Source organism: Carcharhinus amblyrhynchos, chromosome 20 (assembly GCF_965287045.1).
Source record: "Carcharhinus amblyrhynchos chromosome 20, sCarAmb.v2.hapA, whole genome shotgun sequence".
NCBI lineage: Eukaryota > Metazoa > Chordata > Chondrichthyes > Carcharhiniformes > Carcharhinidae > Carcharhinus > Carcharhinus amblyrhynchos.
Window position 1 is genome coordinate 52,242,893 of NC_137343.1, and position 24,297 is coordinate 52,267,189.

At 48.2% G+C, this 24,297-nt stretch overlaps 1 protein-coding gene across 5 annotated transcripts in view; it reads right to left on the reverse strand.

Moving 5' to 3' along the window:
* Nucleotides 1-24,297, reverse strand: part of LOC145356032 (tRNA (32-2'-O)-methyltransferase regulator THADA) — a 177,160-nt gene that overhangs the window by 105,716 nt on the left and 47,147 nt on the right. For all 5 annotated transcript variants that reach the window (XM_080208620.1, XM_080208618.1, XM_080208617.1 and 2 more), the window contains exons 12-13: nt 20,130-20,282; nt 6,309-6,418 (exon numbers count right to left, since the gene is read on the reverse strand). In XM_080208620.1, coding sequence (XP_080064746.1) covers nt 6,309-6,418; nt 20,130-20,282 — 263 coding nt within the window. The remainder of the gene's footprint in view (nt 1-6,308; nt 6,419-20,129; nt 20,283-24,297) is intronic.

The window sequence follows — 24,297 nt, forward strand, 5'->3', positions numbered from 1 at the left end:
ACTCCCCAGGGAGTCACACTGACCCAGAATAAACTCCCCATGAGTCACACTGATCCAGAATAAACTCCCCAGTGAGTGAGTCACACTGACCCAGAATAAACTCCCCAGTGAGTGAGTCACACTGACCCAGAATAAACTCCCCAGTGAGTGAGTCACACTGACCCAGAATAAACTCCCCAGTGAGTGAGTCACACTGACCCAGAATAAACTCCCCAGTGAGTGAGTCACACTGACCCAGAATAAACTCCCCAGTGAGTGAGTCACACTGACCCAGAATAAACTCCCCAGTGAGTGAGTCACACTGACCCAGAATAAACTCCCCAGTGAGTGAGTCACACTGACCCAGAATAAACTCCCCAGTGAGTGAGTCACACTGACCCAGAATAAACTCCCCAGTGAGTGAGTCACACTGACCCAGAATAAACTCCCCAGTGAGTGAGTCACACTGACCCAGAATAAACTCCCCAGTGAGTGAGTCACACTGACCCAGAATAAACTCCCCAGTGAGCGAGTCACACTGACCCAGAATAAACTCCCCAGTGAGTGAGTCACACTGACCCAGAATAAACTCCCCAGTGAGTGAGTCACACTGACCCAGAATAAACTCCTCAGTGAGTGAGTCACACTGACCCAGAATAAACTCCCCAGTGAGTGAGTCACACTGACCCAGAATAAACTCCTCAGTGAGTGAGTCACACTGACCCAGAATAAACTCCCCAGTGAGTGAGTCACACTGACCCAGAATAAACTCCTCAGTGAGTGAGTCACACTGACCCAGAATAAACTCCCCAGTGAGTGAGTCACACTGACCCAGAATAAACTCCTCAGTGAGTGAGTCACACTGACCCAGAATAAACTCCTCAGTGAGTGAGTCACACTGACCCAGAATAAACTCCCCAGTGAGTGAGTCACACTGACCCAGAATAAACTCCCCAGTGAGCGAGTCACACTGATCCAGAATAAACTCCCCAGTGAGTGAGTCACACTGACCCAGAATAAACTCCCCAGTTAGTGAGTCACACTGACCCAGAATAAACTCCCCAGTGAGTGAGTCACACTGACCCAGAATAAACTCCCCAGTGAGTGAGTCACACTGACCCAGAATAAACTCCCCAGTTAGTGAGTCACACTGACCCAGAATAAACTCCCCAGTGAGTGAGTCACACTGACCCAGAATAAACTCCCCAGTTAGTGAGTCACACTGACCCAGAATAAACTCCCCAGTGAGTCACACTGACCCAGAATAAACTCCCCAGTGAGTGAGTCACACTGACCCAGAATAAACTCCCCACTGAGTGAGTCACACTGACCCAGAATAAACTCCCCAGTGAGTGAGTCACACTGACCCAGAATAAACTCCCCAGTGAGTCACACTGACCCAGAATAAACTCCCCAGTGAGGGAGTCACACTGACCCAGAATAAACTCCCCAGTGAGTGAGTCACACTGACCCGGAATAAACTCCCCAGGGAGTGAGTCACACTGACCCAGAATAAACTCCCCAGTGAGTCACACTGACCCAGAATAAACTCCCCAGTGAAGGAGTCACACTGACCCAGAATAAACTCCCCAGTGAGGGAGTCACACTGACCCAGAATAAACTCCCCAGGGAGTGAGTCACACTGACCCAGAATAAACTCCCCAGTGAGTGAGTCACACTGACCCAGAATAAACTCCCCAGTGAGCGAGTCACACTGACCCAGAATAAACTCCCCAGTGAGTCACACTGACCCAGAATAAACTTCCCAGTGAGTGAGTCACACTAACCCAGAATAAACTCCCCAGTGACTGAGTCACTGACCCAGAATAAACTCCCCAGGGAGTGAGTCACACTGACCCAGAATAAACTCCCCAGGGAGTGAGTCACACTGACCCAGAATAAACTCCCCAGTGAGTGAGTCACACTGACCCAGAATAAACTCCCCAGTGAGTGAGTCACACTGACCCAGAATAAACTTCCCAGTGAGTGAGTCACACTGACCCAGAATAAACTCCTCAGTGAGCGAGTCACACTGACCCAGAATAAACTCCTCAGTGAGTCACACTGACCCAGAATAAACTCCCCAGTGAGTCACACTGACCCAGAATAAACTCCTCAGTGAGCGAGTCACACTGACCCAGAATAAACTCCTCAGTGAGTGAGTCACACTGACCCAGAATAAACTCCCCAGTGAGTCACACTGACCCAGAATAAACTCCCCAGGGAGTGAGTCACTGACCCAGAATAAACTCCCCAGTGAGTGAGTCACACTGACCCAGAATAAACTCCCCAGTGAGTGAGTCACTGACCCAGAATAAACTCCCCAGTGAGCGAGTCACACTGACCCAGAATAAACTCCCCAGTGAGTGAGTCACTGACCCAGAATAAACTCCCCAGTGAGCGAGTCACACTGACCCAGAATAAACTCCCCAGTGAGTGAGTCACACTGACCCAGAATAAACTCCCCAGTGAGTGAGTCACACTGACCCAGAATAAACTCCCCAGTGAGTCACACTGACCCAGAATAAACTCCCCAGTGAGTGAGTCACACTGACCCAGAATAAACTCCCCAGTGAGTCACACTGACCCAGAATAAACTCCCCAGTGAGTCACACTGACCCAGAATAAACTCCCCAGTGAGTGAGTCACACTGACCCAGAATAAACTCCCCAGTGAGTCACACTGACCCAGAATAAACTCCCCAGTGAGTGAGTCACACTGACCCAGAATAAACTCCCCAGTGAGTCACACTGACCCAGAATAAACTCCCCAGTGAGCGAGTCACACTGACCCAGAATAAACTCCCCAGTGAGTGAGTCACACTGACCCAGAATAAACTCCCCAGTGAGTGAGTCACACTGACCCAGAATAAACTCCCCAGTGAGTGAGTCACACTGACCCAGAATAAACTCCCCACTGAGTGAGTCACACTGACCCAGAATAAACTCCCCATGAGTCACACTGACCCAGAATAAACTCCCCAGTGAGTGAGTCACACTGACCCAGAATAAACTCCCCAGTGAGCGAGTCACACTGACCCAGAATAAACTCCCCAGTGAGTGAGTCACACTGACCCAGAATAAACTCCCCAGTGAGTCACACTGACCCAGAATAAACTCCCCAGTGAGCGAGTCACACTGACCCAGAATAAACTCCCCAGTGAGTGAGTCACACTGACCCAGAATAAACTCCCCAGTGAGTGAGTCACACTGACCCAGAATAAACTCCCCATGAGTCACACTGATCCAGAATAAACTCCCCAGTGAGTCACACTGACCCAGAATAAACTCCCCAGTGAGCGAGTCACACTGACCCAGAATAAACTCCCCAGTGAGTGAGTCACACTGACCCCGAATAAACTCCCCAGTGAGTGAGTCACACTGACCCAGAATAAACTCCCCAGTGAGTGAGTCACACTGACCCAGAATAAACTCCCCACTGAGTGAGTCACACTGACCCAGAATAAACTCCCCAGTGAGTGAGTCACACTGACCCAGAATAAACTCCCCAGTGAGTGAGTCACACTGACCCGGAATAAACTCCCCAGTGAGTGAGTCACACTGACCCAGAATAAACTCCCCAGTGAGTCACACTGACCCAGAATAAACTCCTCAGTGAGTGAGTCACACTGACCCAGAATAAACTCCCCAGTGAGTCACACTGACCCAGAATAAACTCCCCATGAGTCACACTGATCCAGAATAAACTCCCCAGTGAGTGAGTCACACTGACCCAGAATAAACTCCCCATGAGTCACACTGATCCAGAATAAACTCCCCAGTGAGTGAGTCACACTGACCCAGAATAAACTCCCCACTGAGTGAGTCACACTGACCCAGAATAAACTCCCCAGTGAGTGAGTCACACTGACCCAGAATAAACTCCCCAGTGAGTGAGTCACACTGACCCGGAATAAACTCCCCAGTGAGTGAGTCACACTGACCCAGAATAAACTCCCCAGTGAGTCACACTGACCCAGAATAAACTCCTCAGTGAGTGAGTCACACTGACCCAGAATAAACTCCCCAGTGAGTCACACTGACCCAGAATAAACTCCCCATGAGTCACACTGATCCAGAATAAACTCCCCAGTGAGTGAGTCACACTGACCCAGAATAAACTCCCCATGAGTCACACTGATCCAGAATAAACTCCCCAGGGAGTGAGTCACACTGACCCAGAATAAACTCCCCATGAGTCACACTGACCCAGAATAAACTCCCCAGTGAGTGAGTCACACTGACCCAGAATAAACTCCCCAGTGAGTGAGTCACACTGACCCAGAATAAACTCCCCAGTGAGTGAGTCACACTGACCCGGAATAAACTCCCCAGTGAGTCACACTGACCCAGAATACACTCCCCAGTGAGGGAGTCACACTGACCCAGTAATAAACTCCCCAGTGAGGGAGTCACACTGACCCAGTAATAAACTCCCCAGTGAGTCACACTGACCCAGAATAAACTCCCCAGTGAGTGAGTCACACTGACCCAGAATAAACTCCCCAGTGAGTGAGTCACACTGACCCAGAATAAACTCCCCAGTGAGTGAGTCACACTGACCCAGAATAAACTCCCCAGTGAGTGAGTCACACTGACCCAGAATAAACTCCCAGTGAGTGAGTCACTGACCCAGAATAAACTCCCCAGTGAGTCACACTGACCCAGAATAAACTCCCCAGTGAGTGAGTCACACTGACCCAGAATAAACTCCCCAGTGAGTGAGTCACACTGACCCAGAATAAACTCCCCAGTGAGTGAGTCACACTGACCCAGAATAAACTCCCCAGTGAGTGAGTCACACTGACCCAGAATAAACTCCCCAGTGAGTGAGTCACACTGACCCAGAATAAACTCCCCACTGAGTGAGTCACACTGACCCAGAATAAACTCCCCAGTGAGTGAGTCACACTGACCCAGAATAAACTCCCCAGTGAGCGAGTCACACTGACCCAGAATAAACTCCCCAGTGAGTGAGACACACTGACCCAGAATAAACTCCCCAGTGAGTGAGTCACACTGACCCAGAATAAACTCCCCAGTGAGCGAGTCACACTGACCCAGAATAAACTCCCCAGTGAGTGAGTCACACTGACCCAGAATAAACTCCCCAGTGAGTGAGTCACACTGACCCAGAATAAACTCCCCAGTGAGCGAGTCACACTGACCCAGAATAAACTCCCCAGTGAGTGAGTCACACTGACCCAGAATAAACTCCCCAGTGAGTGAGTCACACTGACCCAGAATAAACTCCCCAGTGAGCGAGTCACACTGACCCAGAATAAACTCCCCAGTGAGTGAGTCACACTGACCCAGAATAAACTCCCCAGTGAGTGAGTCACACTGACCCAGAATAAACTCCTCAGTGAGTCACACTGACCCAGAATAAACTCCCCATGAGTCACACTGACCCAGAATAAACTCCTCAGTGAGTGAGTCACACTGACCCAGAATAAACTCCCCAGTGAGTGAGTCACACTGACCCAGAATAAACTCCCCAGTGAGTGAGACACACTGACCCAGAATAAACTCCCCAGTGAGTGAGTCACACTGACCCAGAATAAACTCCCCAGTGAGTGAGTCACACTGACCCAGAATAAACTCCCCAGGGAGTCACACTGACCCAGAATAAACTCCCCAGTGAGTGAGACACACTGACCCAGAATAAACTCCCCATGAGTCACACTGATCCAGAATAAACTCCCCAGTGAGTGAGTCACACTGACCCAGAATAAACTCCCCAGTGAGTGAGTCACACTGACCCAGAATAAACTCCCCAGTGAGTGAGTCACACTGACCCAGAATAAACTCCCCAGTGAGTGAGTCACACTGACCCAGAATAAACTCCCCAGTGAGTGAGTCACACTGACCCGGAATAAACTCCCCAGTGAGTCACACTGACCCAGTAATAAACTCCCCAGTGAGTCACACTGACCCAGAATAAACTCCCCAGTGAGTGAGTCACACTGACCCAGAATAAACTCCCCAGTGAGTGAGTCACACTGACCCAGAATAAACTCCCCAGTGAGTGAGTCACACTGACCCAGAATAAACTCCCCAGTGAGTGAGTCACACTGACCCAGAATAAACTCCCAGTGAGTGAGTCACTGACCCAGAATAAACTCCCCAGTGAGTGAGTCACACTGACCCAGAATAAACTCCCCAGTGAGTGAGTCACACTGACCCAGAATAAACTCCCCAGTGAGTGAGTCACACTGACCCAGAATAAACTCCCCAGTGAGTGAGTCACACTGACCCGGAATAAACTCCCCAGTGAGTCACACTGACCCAGAATAAACTCCCCAGTGAGTGAGTCACACTGGATCTCACCTCATTTGTTTCATCCAGTAAACAAGCCAATAGCATCTGTTGGTTTGTCTCTGCTAAGAATTCCCAGCAGCCTCTTTGCCTTGCGAAGTTCAGTAATTCTGTCATGTCTCCTATTAGAGACAGAAATGAAACATTCATCTAAAAGACAATCCAGCATGTTAGGAAGTGTTTGCACATTACACAACATGAACTGACATAAAACCACCCAAATATTATAAAATTCAGACTCACTTTGGAAGAGACTTTCAACTTCCACTCCTTTTGGGCAGAGAAGGGCCACAGATTTGAGGAAAGGCCAATCAATTATTGTCCTGCTTGTACATGAGCTGTGGGAGATGAAATGTATGATAGAGTGAAGTGCATCTGATGTGAGTTGGGATGTGGGAAGAAAAGTTTTTAAAGTTTATTTTATGTCACAAGGAGGCTTACATTAACACTGCAATGTAGTTACTGTGAAAACGCTCTAGTCGCCACACTCCATGCTTGTTCGGGTACACTGAGCTTGGCCAACGCACCCAACCAGCACGTCTTTCAGACTGAGGGAGGAAATGGAGCACCCAGAGGAAACCCACGCAGACATGGGGAGAACATGCAAACTCCACACAGACAGTGACCCAAGCCAGGAATTGAACCTGGGTCTCTGGTGCTGTGAGGCAGCAGTGCTAACAGTGTGCCGCCCCAAATCAGGCTCCATGGGACAGTGTAAGTTTTGTTGTAAAAATACACTAGCTTTTGGCATTTGACAATTCCTCATGTTATTACATTAACTACTACTTGCACTGGTATAGTGCTCTGCTGTTGATATGTCTCCCATGGCAATTCATAGAGGAACAATTGGACTGCAGATCAAAGGAGGCGATATTCAGAAGGGTGAATGCTTGGTTGATGAAGTAGATTTGTAACCAGTCTGTAAGTTGAAAAGTGGCAGAGTCAGCAGTTGGGATTGTGGAGTCGCTGCTGAGGTTGTTGAAGCTACGGTTTAACTATTTGAGTAAGACAACCAGAGTAGCTGTTGGGTGGGAGATTCATAAAGAAACTAAAGGTTTTGGGAGATGGTTTAAAAGTCTAGAGTTTGTTGAAAACGGCGTCACAGGTAGACAGAGTGGTGAAGAAGGCATTTAGCACACTGGCCTTCATCAATCAGGACATTTATACAAGTTGGAACATTATGTTACAGTCGTATAAGTTATTGATGAGGCCGCACTTGGAGTACTGGGCACAGTTTTGGTCACCGTGTTATAGGAAAGACATAAACTGAAAGAACACAAAGAAGATTTACGAGGACGCCCCAGGATTAGTGGGACTAGAATGAGAGGTGACCTCATTGTGGTGTATAAAATCATAAGGGACAGAGACAGGATGAACGTAGTCTTATCCCCAGGGAAGAGGAATTGAAAACTAGGGGGCACAGAGTTAAAGTGAGAGGAGAAAGATTTAAAAGGGAGGGTGGAAGGTGAATGGAACATGATGTACGATGAGATAAAACAGAAGAAAATGCTGGATTAACTCAGCAGGTCTGGCAGCATCTGTGGAGACAGAAACATCAGTGAATGTTTCAAGTTGATTGACACTAAGAACGGTTTTTCTCTCTCCACAGATGCTGCTAGACTTGCTGAATTAATTTAGTATTTTCTATTTTTACTTCAGATTGCCAACATCCACAGTAGTTTGCTTTTATTATGATGTAAAGTGAGGTTTAGGTGAACTGGCCTTGGGAGAGGAAGCAGACATGGAGGCCACCTAGTCTAGTCTGGAGCTAACAAAGATGTGGTTAACTGTTTCAGCAGCAAACAAACTGATGGGGTGGAGAAGGTGAAATTACAGAGTTGCCAATAGTCTTAGAATCTCCTACAGTGCAGAAGCAGGCCATTTGGCCCATTAAGCCTGGACCGACCACAATCTCACCCAGACCCTATCCAACAACCGCATGCATTTACCCTTGCTAGCCTCCCTGATTGGCATGGCCAATCCATATTGCCCGCACATCTTTCGACTGTGGGAGGAAACCGGAGCATCTGGAGGAAAACCACACAGACACGGGGAGGACGTGCAAACTCTACACACAGTAAGTAGTCTCACAACACCAGGTTTAATCCAACAGGTTTATCTGGTAGCAAAAGCCACTAGCTTTTGGAGCACTGCCCCTTTGTCACGTGAGTGGGAGTTCTGTTCACAAACACAGCATATATAGACACAAACTCAATTTACAAAATAATGGTTGGAATGAGAGTCTTTACAGGTAATAAAGTCTTAAAGGTACAGGCAATGTGAGTGGAGAGAGCGTTAAGCACAGGTTAAAGAGATGTGTATTGTCTCCAGACAGGACGTCAGTGAGATTTTGCAAGCCTAGGCAAGTTTTGGGATTACAGATGATATGACATGAACCCAAGGTCCCAGTTGAGACCGTCCTCATGTATGCGGAACTTGGCTATCAGTCTCTGCTCAGCGACTCTGTGCTGTCGTGTGTCATGAAGGCTGCCTTGGAGAACGTTTACCCAAAGATCAGGGGCCGAATGCCCGTGACTGCTGAAGTGTTCGCCAACAGGAAGGGAACAGTCTTGCCTGATGATTGTCGAGCGATGTTCATTCATCTGTTGTCGTAGCGTCTGCATGGTCTCCCCAGTGCACCATCCCTTGGGACATCCTTTCCTGCAGTGTATCAGGTAGACAACGTTGGTCGAGTTGCGAGAGTGTGTACCTTGTACCTGGTGGATGGTGTTCTCACGTGAGATGGTGACATCCGTGTCGATGATCCGTCTTACAGAGGTTGCTGTGGTAGGGATGAGTGGTGTCAAGGTCACTGTTCTCCTGAAGGCTGGGTAGTTTGCTATGGACAATGGTCTGTTTGAGGTTGTACAGTTGTTTGAACGCAAGAAGTGGGGGTGTGGGGATGGCCCTGGCGAGATGTTCGTCTTCATCAATGACATGTTGAAGACTCCAGAGAAGATGTCGTAGCTTCTCTGCTCCGAGGAAGTACTGGACGACGAAAGGTACTGTCCACCGTGTCCCGTGTTTGTCTTCTGAGAAGCTCGGTGCGGTTTTTCGCTGTGGCACGTCGAAACTGTCGATCTAGGAGTCGAGCGCCATATCCTGTTCTTATGAGAGCATCTTTCAGCGTCTGGAGGTGTCTGTTGCGATCCTCCTCATCTGAGCAGATCCTGTGTATACGGAGGGCTTGTCCGTAGGGGATGGCCTCTTTAGAACATAGAACATAGAACATAGAACATTACAGCGCGGAACAGGCCCTTCGGCCCACAATGTTGCGCCGACCAGTCTTATTTTTAAAAAAAAACATTGACCCACTAATCTAAACCACTCCTTTTTCGTCCATAAACCTATCCACCAATCTCTTAAACGCCCCCAAACTAGGCGCATTTACAACTGCAGCAGGCAGGGCATTCCAGTCCCTCACCACCCTCTGGGTAAAGAACCTGCCCCTGACATCCGTCCTATAACTACCCCCCCTTAATTTAAAGCCATGCCCCCTCGTGCTAGATTTCTCCATCCGAGGAAACAGGCTATCACCATCCACCCTATCTAAACCTCTAATCATCTTATATGTTTCTATAAGATCCCCTCTTAGCCGCCTTCTTTCCAGTGAAAACAACCCCAAATCCCTCAGTCTCTCCTCATAGGACCTCCCCTGCATACCAGGCAACATCCTGGTAAACCTCCTCTGCACCCTCTCCAAAGCCTCCACATCCTTCCTGTAATGTGGGGACCAGAACTGCACACAGTACTCCAAGTGCGGCCGCACCAGAGTTGTGTACAGTTGCAACATGACGCTGCGACTCCTAAATTCAATCCCCCTACCAATAAACGCCAAGACACCGTATGCCTTCTTAACAACCTTATCTACTTGATTCCCAACTTTCAGGGATCTATGTACACATACACCTAGATCCCTCTGCTCCTCCACTCTATTCAAAGTCCTCCCGTTAGCCCTATACTCAACACATCTGTTATTCCTACCGAAATGGATTACCTCACACTTCTCCGCATTAAACTCCATCCGCCACCTCGCGGCCCAGCTCTGCAACCTGTCCAAGTCACCCTGCAAACTTCGACACCCTTCCTCACAATCTACCACACCTCCGACTTTGGTGTCATCAGCAAACTTACTAATCCACCCAACTATACCCTCATCCAGATCATTAATAAAGATTACGAACAGCAGTGGCCCCAAAACAGATCCCTGAGGCACACCACTCGTAACCGAACTCCATGATGAATAATTACCATCAACCACCACCCTCTGTCTCCTATCTGCTAACCAATCCAAGTTACCTAAATTACCACCAATCCCATACATCTGCATTTTCTGCAGAAGCATACCATGGTGAACCTTATCAAACGCCTTACTAAAATCCATATATACCACATCTACTGCCTTACCCCTATCCACCTCTTTGGTCACCTTCTCAAAGAACTCAATAAGGTTAGTAAGGCACGACCTTCCCGCTACAAAACCATGCTGACTATCTCTAATCAATTCATTACTCTCCAAATAACTATAAATCCTATCCCTAATAATTCTTTCTAAAACCTTGCCCACTACAGAAGTAAGACTCACTGGTCTATAATTCCCAGGGAAGTCTTTAACTTGTTTAGGGTGGAAGCTGGAGAAGTGGAGCATCGAGAGGTTATCCGTGGGCTTGTGGTACAGTGAAGTGCTGAGGTGACCGTCCTCGGTAGAGATGCATCCATGGTGAGTCTGATGGTGGGATGGAATTTGTTGATGTCATCATATAGTTGTTTCAGTGATTGTTCACCATGAGACCAAAGGATGTATCTAGTGTGTAGCATCGGTTGAAGATTCTGTGCGGTGGAGGTCTTGTTCGAACCTGTGCATGAAGATGTTGGCATATTGAGGTGTGAATATGGTCCTCATGGCTGTTCTGTGTGTCTGGATGAAGAACTGGTTGTTGAAGGTGAAGACATTGTGGTCCAGGATGAAGCGGATGAATTGTAAAATTGCATCTGGAAACTGGCAGTTGTTGGCATTGGGTACTGAGGCAGTTGCAGCAATGCCATCATCGTGGGGGATGCTGGTGTAGAGTGCCAAGACATCCATTGTGATGAGGACTGCTCCTGGTTCAACTGCTCCGTGTGTGCTGAGTTTCTGTAGGAAGTCTGTAGTGTCGTGACAAAAGCTGGGAGTTCTTTGTTCAATGGGTTTCAGGATGCCCTTGACAGAGTCCCATCGCCCAAGGCAAACACACCCGGCCATCCCATTGTATCGGGCAATGGGACCCTCTGCGAGAACCTCTCCGGCTACGTCGAGCTCTTGTCATGACACTATGGATTTCCTACGAAAACTCAGCACACATGGAGCAGTTGAACCAGGAGCAGTCCTCGTCACAGTCGATGTCTCGGCGCTCTACACCAACATCCCCCACGACGATGCCATTGCTGCAGTTGTCTCAGTACTCAATGCCGACAACTCCAATTTCCAGATGCAATTTTACAATTCATCCGCTTCATCCTGGACAAGAATGTCTTCACCTTCAACAACCAGTTCTTTGTCCAGACACACGGAATATCCATGGGGACCAAATTTGCATCTCAATATGCCAACATCTTCATGCACAAGTTCGAACAAGACTTCTTCACTGCACAGAATCTTCAACCGATGCTATAAACTAGATACATCAATGACATTTTCTTCCTTTGGCCTCATGGTGAACAATCACTGAAACAACTGTATGATGACATCAACAAGTTCCATCCCACCATCAGACTCACCATGAACTACTCCCGGAATCGGTTACATTCTTGGACACACGCATCTCTATCAAGGACGGTCACCTCAGCTCCTCACTGTCCCGCAAGCCCGCGGATAACCTCTCGCTGCTCCACTTCTCCAGCTTCCACCCTAAACACATTAAAGAGGCCATCCCCTATGGACAAGCCCTCCGTATACACAGGATCTGCTCAGATGAGGAGGATCGTGACAGACACCTCCAGACACTGGAAGTTGCCGTCATAAGAACAGGAAATGGTGCTCAACTTATAAGAACATAAGAAATAGGAGCAGGAGTAGGCCATCTAGCCCTTCGAGCCTGCCCCGCCATTCAATAAGATCATGGCTGATCTGTCGCTGCTCAGTTCCACTTTCCCGCCCTCTCCCCATAACCCTTAATCCCCTCTCCTATCAAAAACCCATCAACCCGCGTCTTAAAAATATTTAGCGAGGCAGCCTCCACCACTTCAACGGGCAGAGAATTCCAGAGATTCACCACCCTTTGAGTGAAGAAGTTCCTCCTCAACTCCGTTCTAAACCGCCCCCCTTTTATCTTGAGGCTGTGCCCCCTAGTCCTATTGTCTTTTTTGAGCGGGAAGAGTCTTTCCACCTCTATCCTATCCATCCCATTCATCATCTTATACGTTTCAATGAGATCTCCTCTCATTCTTCTAAACTCTAACGAGTACAAGCCCAGTTTATTCAGCCTCTCCTCATAGCTCAACCCTTTCAACTCCGGTATCAGCCTAGTAAACCTCCTCTGCACTCCCTCCAAGGCCAAAATATCTTTGCGCAGGTGCGGCGCCCAAAAATGCACACAGTACTCCAGTTGCGGCCTCACCAATGCCCTATACAGCTGCAGCAAGACCTCCCTACTTTTATATTCAATCCCCTTCACTATGAAGGCCAGCATCCCATTCGCCTTCCTGACCACCTGCTGCACCTGCAAGCTGGGTTTTTGCGACTCACGCACAAGGACCCCGAGGTCCCTCTGCACCGTCGCCTGCTGCAGTTTTTCGCCTCGTAAGTAATAGTCCTTCCTACCATTTTTCCTACCAAAGTGGACCACCTCACACTTGCCAACATTAAATTCCATTTGCCATTTCCTGGCACATTCGCCCAGCCTATCTAGATCCTTCTGCAGACTCTCCACACCCTCCGCACAATTTGCCGTTCCCCCAATCTTGGTGTCATCAGCAAATTTCGACACTCTACACTCGGTTCCCTCCTCCAGGTCATCTATATAAATGGTAAAAAGCTGAGGCCCCAGCACCGACCCCTGGGGCACTCCACTAGTCACCATCCGCCAATCCGAATAGCACCCGTTGACTCCCACTCTCTGCCTCCTATTTGACAACCAATCCTCTATCCACGCTAACACCCTACCCCCAACTCCATGTCCCTCGACCTTCTGCAATAACCTCTTGTGAGGCACTTTGTCAAACGCTTTCTGAAAATCTAGAAAGACCACATCTACCGGCTCTCCTCTATCCACCGCCCTAGACACATCCTCATAGAACTCCAGTAAATTTGTCAGACACGACTTCCCTTTAATGAAACCGTGCTGCGTCTGCTCTATCAAGCAATTCCCTTCAAGATGCCTCGCAATTTCCTCCTTAATGACAGATTCTAACATTTTACCTACCACAGATGTTAAACTAACCGGCCTATAATTCCCCGCCTTTTGTCTGGCACCCTTCTTAAACAACGGCGTAACATTAGCCGTTTTCCAATCATCCGGCACTTCCCCGGAATCCAGCGACGTTTGGAAAATAACCACCAAGGCATCCACTATCACCTCCGCCATTTCTTTCAGAACCCTCGGATGCATTCCATCCGGTCCTGGGGACTTGTCCACAATCAGCCCCTCCAGTCTGTCGAGCACTGCCTTTCTAGTAACAGTAATGTCATTAAGACCCTCCAGTCCTACCACCTTTCTATCGCTAACACCCGGCAAATTATTCACGTCCTCCTCCGTGAAGAAAGAAACAAAAAAGTTATTCAATACCTTAGCCATATCCTCATCCCCTACCACTAGGTCCCCTTTCTCATCCTCTAAAGGACCAACATTCACCCTAGCCAGCCTCTTCCTTTTTATATATTTATAAAAACTCTTGCTATCCTTTTTTATATTAAGCGCTGGCCCAGCTTCATAGTTTCTCCTACCATTCCTTATCAACTTCTTTGTCAATCTTTGTTGACATTTAAACCTCTCCCAATCCTCTTCTCACCCACTACTCTTAGCTACTCTAAATTCCTCCGCTTTTAGTTTAACACTTTCCTTCACCTCCTTTGTTATCCACGGCTTATTACCTCTCCTCCTACTATCCTTTTTGACCATCGGAATAAATTTCCGTTGAGCACCAAGAAAGATCTCCTTAAAGATCCTCCACTGCTCCTTAACAGACCCTCCCTCCAACGCGCTCTCCCAGTCCACATTCGCCAATTCTTCTCTCATCCTACCGTATTTCCCTCTATTCAAACAAAGGACGCGTGTCCGGGAACCCACTTTCTCCTCCTCCATCTGCACCAGAAACTCCACCATACAATGATCACTCTCCCCAAGAGGATCCTTCACCACAAGGTCCCTAATTCTACCCGCTTCATTACATAGCACCAGATCCAAGATAGCTCGCTCCCTCGTCGGCTCCAACACACACTGTTCGAGGAAACTATCCCGGCAGCATTCCAAGAACTCTTCCTCGAGCCCCCCACGTCCAACATGGGTCGACCAATCAATATGCAGATTGAAATCCCCCATAACTACGGCCGTCCCATTCCTGCACGCCGCACTTATTTGCGCGTTAACAGCCCGCCCCATCTCCAGATCATTATTCGGGGGCCTATAGACGACACCCACCAGCGTCTTCCTCCCTTTGCTGTTCCTAATCTCCACCCACAACGATTCCACCCTCTGCTCCTTGGCTCCAATATCATCCCTTGCTACCACCGTGATGCTATCCTTAATCAGCAGAGCTACGCCCCCCCCCTTTTCCCTCCTGTCTATCCTTCCTAAACACTTGATAGCCCTGTACATTCAGCTCCCAGTCCCTGTCACCCTGCAGCCACGTCTCTGTAATGGCCACCAGATCGTATCCATTTGTGTTGATCTGCGCCACCAGCTCATCCACTTTATTCCGAATGCTTCGTGCATTCAGATAAAGCGCTTTCATCCCAGCCTTCACCTGGACCCTATTTGCCGCAACGCCACCAAGTATACTCACGCCCCCTACTCCCTCTATTATTGGGACATCCTCGGCCTCTTCCCTTACACGTACACTCTCCTTAACTTTAGACCTCGTAAGGTCACCTACCCTCACACCCTCCCCCCCCATAATTAGTTTAAAGCCCTGTCTACAGTCCTCTTTACTCGATTCGCCAGCACTCTAGTCCCAGCACGGTTCAGACCAACCCCATCCCTCCCGAACAGGTCCCACCTACCCCAATATTGGTGCCAATGCCCCATAAATTCAAACCCATTCCTCCCACACCAATCCCTGAGCCACCCATTCACTTCCTTAATCCTGTCAACCCTACGCCCATCTGCACACGGTTCAGGCAGTAGCCCAGAGATAACCACCTTGTCGGTTCTACTTTTTAATTCCATTCCAAGCTTTTCATACTCCCTCCCCAGATCCTCAGTCTGCATTTTGCTTATGTCGCCGGCACCCACATGTACCACAACGACCGGATTCTCACCCTCCCACTCCAGGTTCCTCTGCAGCCCAGCTGCGACATCCCGTACCCGAGCACCAGGCAGACAACACACCCTTCTGTGCACTTTGTCATTGTGACAAAGGACAGTGTCAATACCCTTCACCCCACTATCCCCAATAACTAGTACGTTCCTTTTCCTTTTCTCTTTGCCTATGTCCTGCTGCAGCACTGTACCGTGTGCAGCTTGCTCACCAACCTCACCTGCCTCGTTCTCGTCCAACTTGGAAGCAAGAACCTCAAACCTGTTATGCAGATTAAGAGGCTGAGGCCTCCGCTCCTCACCCCCCTTCCTCTTCCCAGTAGCCCCCTCTTGTCCCTGACCCTTAGAGTTAGCCAGTCTAGGGGGGGTGGATGTCACTTGCACCCCATTGACAATGGCACCCTCTCTCCCCTTGATGAGCCTCAGTGTCTGTAGCTCAGAGGCCAGCTCATTTACCCTGAGCTGGAGCTCCTCCAGCAACCTGCACTTACTGCAGACATGGTCACTGGGATGAACCCTAGGGTCCACCAGTTCCCACATCATACAGAAACCACACATCACATGCCCCTCCATTATTCACTGTAGTAGTTTTGAAAAAATTTTTGTTTTTTTTTGTTTTTTTTGTTTTTCAAACGAACTCACCTGGCCTTTTTTCCTTCCAGCCCTTTTTGATATTAAGCCCTAGTAGCTCACTCTGCTTCCCTCTCACTCCGCTGCCCGCTCAGACGCTGCCCGCTGTCTACGCCAGGCCTCCTTTTAAACCTGGTGCTGATTTAAATCTGATGGCCCACAACTGCCTGCTAACCACTCCCTCAGAATTCTTAAAGCAGTAAATACAATAAATAAATGCTTTAAACAGTTCTACAAAGAACAAAGTGCTTTTAAACTTATTTTAAACTGGTTTTTAACAGGTAAAATCTTAGCTGTCTCTCTGCTCCTTCACTCGTCTGCTCCAGCAAACAATGGAAAGCTTCACCTTGTGAAGGCTTCAACTTATAGATCGAAAGTTCTTATGAGCCACAGCGAAAAACCGCACCGAGCTCCTCGCACAAACATGGGACATGGTGGACAGAGTACCCTTCATCGTCCAGTACTCCCTCGGACTGAAGAAGTTATGGCATCTTCTCCGGAGCCTTCAATATGTCACTGATGAAGACAAACATCTCGCCAAGGCCATCCCCACACCCCCACTTCTTGCGTTCAAACAACCGCAGAACCTCAAACAGACCATTGTCCGCAGCAAACTACCCAGCCTTCAGGAGAACAGTGACCTTGACACCACTCATCCCTACCACAGCAACCTCTGTAAGACGGATCATCGACACGGATGTCACCATCTCACGCGAGAACACCATCCACCAGGTACAAGGTACACACTCTTGCAACTCGGCCAAAGTTGCCTACCTGATACTCTGCAGGAATGGATATCCCGAAGCATGGTACATTGGGGAGACCATGCAGATGCTACGACAACGGATGAATGAACACCATTCGACAATCACCAGGCAAGACTGCTCCCTTCCTGTTGGCAAACACTTCAGCGGTCATGGGCATTCGGCCTCTGACCTTCGGGTAAGCATTCTCCAAGGCGGCCTTCACGATGCACGACAGCGCAGAATCACTGAGCAGAGACTGATAGCCAAGTTCCGCACACATGAGGACAGTCTCAACCGGGATCTTTGGCTCATAGTCACACTATCTGTAACCCCCACAACTCACCTGGGCTTATAAAATCTCACAAATATCCTGTCTGGAGACAATGGAGACAGGGTAGAGGATTGGTTGTCTAATAGGAGGCAGAGAGTTGGTATCAATGGGTGCTATTCTGATTGGCGGTTGGTAACTAGTGGAGTGCCACAGGGATCGGTGCTGGGGCCTCAGCTATTTACCATTTATATAGATGATCTGGAGGAGAGGGCTGAGTGTAGGGTGTCAAAATTTGCTGATGACACAAAGATGAGTGGAAAAGCAAATTGTGCGGAGGGTGTGGAGAGTCTGCAGAGGGATCTGGATAGGCTGAGTGAGTGGGCGAGGCACTGGCAGATGGAGTTCAATGTTAGCAAGTGTGAGGTTATCCACTTTGGCAAAAATAATAGTAGGAGGGATTACTATTTGAAGGGAGAAAAGCTGCAGCATGCTACGGTGCAGAGGGACCTGAGGGTCCTTGTGCATGAGTCGCAAAAACCCAGTCTGCAGGTGCAGCAGGTGGTCAGGAAGGCGAATGGGATGCTGGCCTTTATAGCAAGGGGGATAGAATATAAAAGTAGGGAGGTCTTGCTTCAACTGTACAGGGCACTGGTGAGGCCGCAGCTGGAGTACTGTGTGCAGTTTTGGTTGCCGCACTTGCGCAAGGATATTTTGGCCTTGGAGGGAGTGCAGAGGAGGTTCACTCAGCTGATACCGGAGATGAGGGGGTTGGACTGTGAAAAGAGACTAAATAGACTGGGTCTGTACTCGTTGGAGTTTAGAAGGATGAGGGGGGATCTTATAGAGACGTATAAGATAATGAAGGGGATGGATAGGGTAGAGGTAGAGAGATTCTTCCCGCTCAGAAAGGACAGCAGGACTAGAGGGCACAGCCTCAAGATAAGGGGGGGGGGGGGGGGGGGGTGCAGTTTAGAATGGAGTTGAGGAGGAACTTCTTCACTCAAAGGGTGGTGAATCTCTGGAATTCTCTGCCCATTGAAGTGGTGGAGGCTACCTCGCTAAATATATTTAAGTCACGGTAGATAGGTTTCTGATAGACAGGGGAATTAAGGGTTATGGGGAGAAAGCGGGAAAGTGGAACTGATCCACTTCAGATCAGCCATGATCTTATTGAATGGCAGGGCAGGCTCGAAGGGCTAGATGGCCTACTCCTGCTCCTATTTCTTATGTTGTTAATACACATCTCTTTAACCTGTGCTTAACCCTCTCCCCATTCACATTGTCTGTACCATGAAGACGTCGTTACCTGTAAAGACTCGCATTCCAACCATTATTTTGTAAATTGAGTTTGTGTTTTTACATGCCCTGTTTGTGAACAGAACTCCCACTGACCTGACGAAGGGGCAGCGCTCCGAAAGCTAGTGGATTTTGCTACCAAATAAACCTGTTGGATTAAACCTGGTGTTGTAAGACTTCTTATTGTGTTTACCCCAGTCCAACGCTGGCATCTCCACATTAAACTCTACAGTGACCCAAGGCTGGAACTGAACCCAGGTCCCTGGTGCTGTGCCACCGTGCTCCCATCTTGCTGATGGGGAAGAACAATTGAACATACCTATTATGGCCATCTGACCCCTCCATTCTGCTCCATAATTCAATCAGATCATGCTTAATTTGATTGTGGTTTCAACTCTACTTTCTACCCCGAATAACCTTTGAATCCTTGTTCATCAATAATTTTCCTTACTCAGCTTAAAGATATTCAGTAACTCAGCCTCCACTGCACTCTGGGGAAGAGAATCCCACAGACTCACAGCCCTCAAGAGAAGACAATTCTCCTCGTACCCTAATTCTAGTCTCTTCCATAAGGGGAAGCATCCTTTCAGCTTCTACCCTGTCAAGTCCCCTCAGGATCTGACGTTTCAATAAGATCACCTCACGTTCTTTTAAACTCCAATAGATACTGAGCCCAACTGTTCAACTTTCCCTCAAAAGGTAACCCATTCATCCCAGGAATCAGTCTCTGAATTACTTAATGCAATTATATCCTTTCTTAACTAAGGTGACAAAACTGTAAATAGTACTCCAGATGCCCTGCCACAAGACTTCCCGACTTGTATACTCAATTCCCCTTGCATTTAACGTCCAACATTTCATCTGCCATCTTCATCACTTGCTGTACCTGCATAGTAATGTTTTGTGAATCATGTACCAGGACATCCAGATCCTTCTGTAGCCCAGATTTCTGCAATCTCTTTTCATTTAAACAAGCTGCTACTGGGTAGGAATCTTGGCCCCAAGGTGAACGGAATTGCGAGGTTGTGAAGGGTCTGGTTCAGCCTCAGGGTTTAGGACAGGGTCTGAATAAAGCTGCTTTTAATCACTGGAGAACCTGATACAAACCAGGGAAACCAAGTAGCCTCAATGAGGACAGCAGAGTAGATGCAGCCGAAAGAATATAGATATCTAATCCCAGGGTACAGGCTAATGGAAAAGACAATCTGGTTCAGAAAGTTCACAAGATCACACAGAGGTGGACCCTGAAGATGAAGTTTAAGTGATGCTGTGTGTATACAGAGAGTACCTAAGGTGGTGCCTAGCTTGAAGATGCTCAGCAGCACGCTTAGCACAAAAACAAGCAGTGGCTTCACGTCCTGAAGCTGCTAAGTTCTGCTCAAAGGGAACGGAGTAGCTTCCCTTCTCCCAACCAACAAAAATGATTCCAGATCCTTACGAGGTGGCTGTCCTTTTTTCTTCATCGGGCTCCAACTGTCTGTGCAGGTCTCTAGTAGAGCTTCCATTAACAGTAAAGCTGTCCTCTTCCTCTGGTAGTTCAGACTGGGTAACAGAGATGTGACACACAGCTCCAGCAGCCACTCTACAAAAGCTGCAACAAATAAACAATCAATCAAGCAGGGGTCCGCAGTGTGGCCACAACATCATAGTCCCAAGTACCAATCCACGCTCCAAGTTCACCTACCTTATTCCTGATGCTCCTTGCATTGAATTAGATTCACTTCAACCCATCATCCTGTCTGCCTGTACACTCCTGCGACCTTGATACCTTCCTCAGTACCTCGCGACCCTCAACACTGGCTTTTGGACTACATCTCATTTTCCCATCCCCCTGACAAATTAGTTTAAACAACCCCGAAGGGCCAATGCAAATTTCCCTCCCAGGATATTGGTGGCCCTCTGGTTCAGGTGCAAACCATCCTGTTTGTACAGGTCCCACCTTCCCCAGAACGTGCTCCAATTATCCAAGTAATTGAAACAGGCCCTCCAACACCATCCCTGCAGCCACATGTTAATATGCATTCTCTCCCTGTTCCTTAACTCACTAGCACGTGGCACCTGCAACAAACCAGAGATGACAACATGCTTTGTCCTGGTTCTCAGCTTCCATCCTAGCTCCCTAAATTCCTGTTTTAAATCCATGTTCCTTCTCTTACCTACATCGTTGGTACTGATGTGTACCACGACTTGTGGGCGTTCCCCCTCCCCCTTAAGGCTCCTGAAAAAACGGTCCGAGACATCACAGACTCTTGCACCCAAGAGGCAACATACCATCCGTGAGTCTCTTTTGCTGCCACAAAACCTCCTATCTGTCCCTCTAACCATCGCGTTCCCAATAACTATTGCTCTCTTGCTCTCCCCGTTTCCCTTCCAAGCCACAGGGATGGACTCAGTGCTGGAGATCCGGTCACCGTGGCTTACCACTGGTAGGTCGCCCCCTCAACCCTGTGTGTACAGGGGATTGTGTGATAATAAAGGGGTGTGTACAGGGGATTGTGTGGTAATAAGGGTTGGGGGTGTGTATATGGGGGTGTGTGGTTTTAATTGGGGTGTGTATAGAGGATTGAGAGATGATAATGGGGATGTGCACAGTTGGGAATGTGTGATAAAGGAGGTGCACACGGAGGGCTGAGAGATAATAATAGCGGTGTATACAGAGGGATTGTGAGATTATAATGGGTTGTGTACAGGGGATAGTGTGATAATAATGGCGGTGTGTACAGGGGATAGTGTGATAATAATGGGGTGTGTACAGATGATCTGGAGGAGGGAACCGAGTGTATGGTGTCGAAATTTGCTGATGACACCAAGTTTGGGGGAACGGCAAATTGTGTGGAGGGTGTGGAGAGTCTGCAGAAGGATCTAGATAGGCTGGGCGAATGGGCCAGGAAATGGCAAATGGAATTTAATGTTGGCAAGTGCAAGGTGGTCCACTTTGGTAGGAATAATGGTAGGAAGGACTATTTCTTACGTGGCGAAAAACTGCAGCAGGCGACGGTGCAGAGGGACCTCGGGGTCCTTGTGCATGAGTCGCAAAAACCCAGCCTGCAGGTGCAGCAGGTGGTCAGGAAGGCGAATGGGATGCTGGCCTTCATAGCGAGGGGGATTGAATATAAAAGTAGGGAGGTCTTGCTGCAGCTGTATAGGGCATTGGTGAGGCCGCAGCTGGAGTACTGTGTGCAGTTTTGGTCGCCGTACTTACGCAAGGATATTTTGGCCTTGGAGGGAGTGCAGAGGAGGTTTACTAGGCTGATACCAGAGTTGAGGGGGTTGAGCTATGAAGAGAGGCTGAATAAACTAGGCTTGTACTCGTTAGAGTTTAGAAGAATGAGGGGAGATCGCATTGAGACATATAAGATGATGAATGGGATGGATAGGATAGAGGTGGAGAGACTCTTCCCGCTCAGAAAGGACAGTAGGACTAGGGGGCACAGCCTCAAGATAAAGGGGGGGCGGTTTAGAATGGAGTTGAGGAGGAACTTCTTCACTCAAAGGGTGGTGAATCTCTGGAATTCTCTGCCCGTTGAGGTGGTGGAGGCTGCCTCGCTAAATATTTTTAAGACGCGGGTGGATGGGTTTTTGATAAGCGAGGGGATTAAGGGTTATGGGGAGAGGGCGGGAATGTGGAACTGAGACACGACAGATCAGCCATGATCTTATTGAATGGTGGGGCAGGCTCGAAGGGCCAGACGGCCTGCTCCTGCTCCTATTTCTTATGTTTTTTATGTTCTTATAATGGGTTGTGTACAGGGGATAGTGTGATAATAATGGGGTGTGTACAGAGGATAGTGTGATAATAATGGGGTGTGTACAGGGGATATTGTGATAATAATGGGGGTGTGTACAGGGGATAGTGTGATAATAATGGGGTGTGTACAGGGGATAGTGTGATAATAATGGGGTGTGTACAGAGGATAGTGTGATAATAATGGGGGTGTGTACAGGGGATAGTGTGATAATAATGGGGGTGTGTACAGGGGATAGTGTGATAATAATGGGGTGTGTACAGGGGATAGTGTGATAATAATGGGGTTGTGTACAGGGTATTGTGTGATAATAATGGGGTGTGTACAGGGGATTGTGTGATAATAATGGGGTGTGTACAGGGGATAGTGTGATAATGATGGGGTGTGTACAGGGGATTGTGTGATAATAATGGGGTGTGTACAGGGGATAGTGTGATAATGATGGGGTGTGTACAGGGTATTGTGTGATAATAATGGGGTGTGTACAGGGGATTGTGTGATAATAATGGGGTGTGTACAGGGGATAGTGTGATAATGATGGGGTGTGTACAGGGGATTGTGAGATAATAATGGGGTGTGTACAGGGGATAGTGTGATAATAATGGGGTGTGTACAGGGGATTGTGTGATAATAATGGGGTTGTGTACAGGGGATAGTGTGATAATAATGGGGGTGTGTACAGGGGATAGTGTGATAATAATGGGGGTGTGTACAGGGTATAGTGTGATAATAATGGGGTGTGTACAGGGGATTGTGTGATAATAATGGGGGTGTGTACAGGGGATTGTGTGATAATAATGGGGGTGTGTACAGGGGATAGTGTGATAATAATGGGGGTGTGTACAGGGTATAGTGTGATAATAATGGGGTGTGTACAGGGGATAGTGTGATAATAATGGGGTGTGTACAGGGGATTGTGTGATAATAATGGGGGTGTGTACAGGGGATAGTGTGATAATAATGGGGGTGTGTACAGGGGATTGTGTGATAATAATGGGGGTGTGTACAGGGGATAGTGTGATAATAATGGGGGTGTGTACAGGGTATAGTGTGATAATAATGGGGGTGTGTACAGGGGATAGTGTGATAATAATGGGGGTGTGTACAGGGGATAGTGTGATAATAATGGGGGTGTGTACAGGGGATTGTGTGATAATAATGGGGTGTGTACAGGGGATAGTGTGATAATAATGGGGTGTGTACAGGGTATAGTGTGATAATAATGGGGGTGTGTACAGGGGATAGTGTGATAATAATGGGGTGTGTACAGGGGATAGTGTGATAATAATGGGGATGTGTACAGGGTATAGTGTGATAACAATGGGGGTGTGTACAGGGGATTTTGTGATAATAATGGGGTGTGTACAGGGGATTGTGTGATAATAATGGGGGTGTGTACAGGGTATAGTGTGATAACAATGGGGGTGTGTACAGGGGATTGTGTGATAATAATGGGGTGTGTACAGGGGATAGTGTGATAATAATGGGGGTGTGTACAGGGTATAGTGTGATAATAATGGGGGTGTGTACAGGGGATAGTGTGATAATAATGGGGTGTGTACAGGGGATAGTGTGATAATAATGGGGTGTGTACAGGGGATAGTGTGATAATAATGGGGGTGTGTACAGGGTATAGTGTGATAACAATGGGGGTGTGTACAGGGGATTGTGTGATAATAATGGGGTGTGTACAGGGGATTGTGTGATAATAATGGGGGTGTGTACAGGGTATAGTGTGATAACAATGGGGGTGTGTACAGGGGATTGTGTGATAATAATGGGGTGTGTGCAGGGGATAGTGTGATAATAATGGGGATGTGTACAGGGGATAGTGCGATAATAATGGGGTGTGTACAGGGG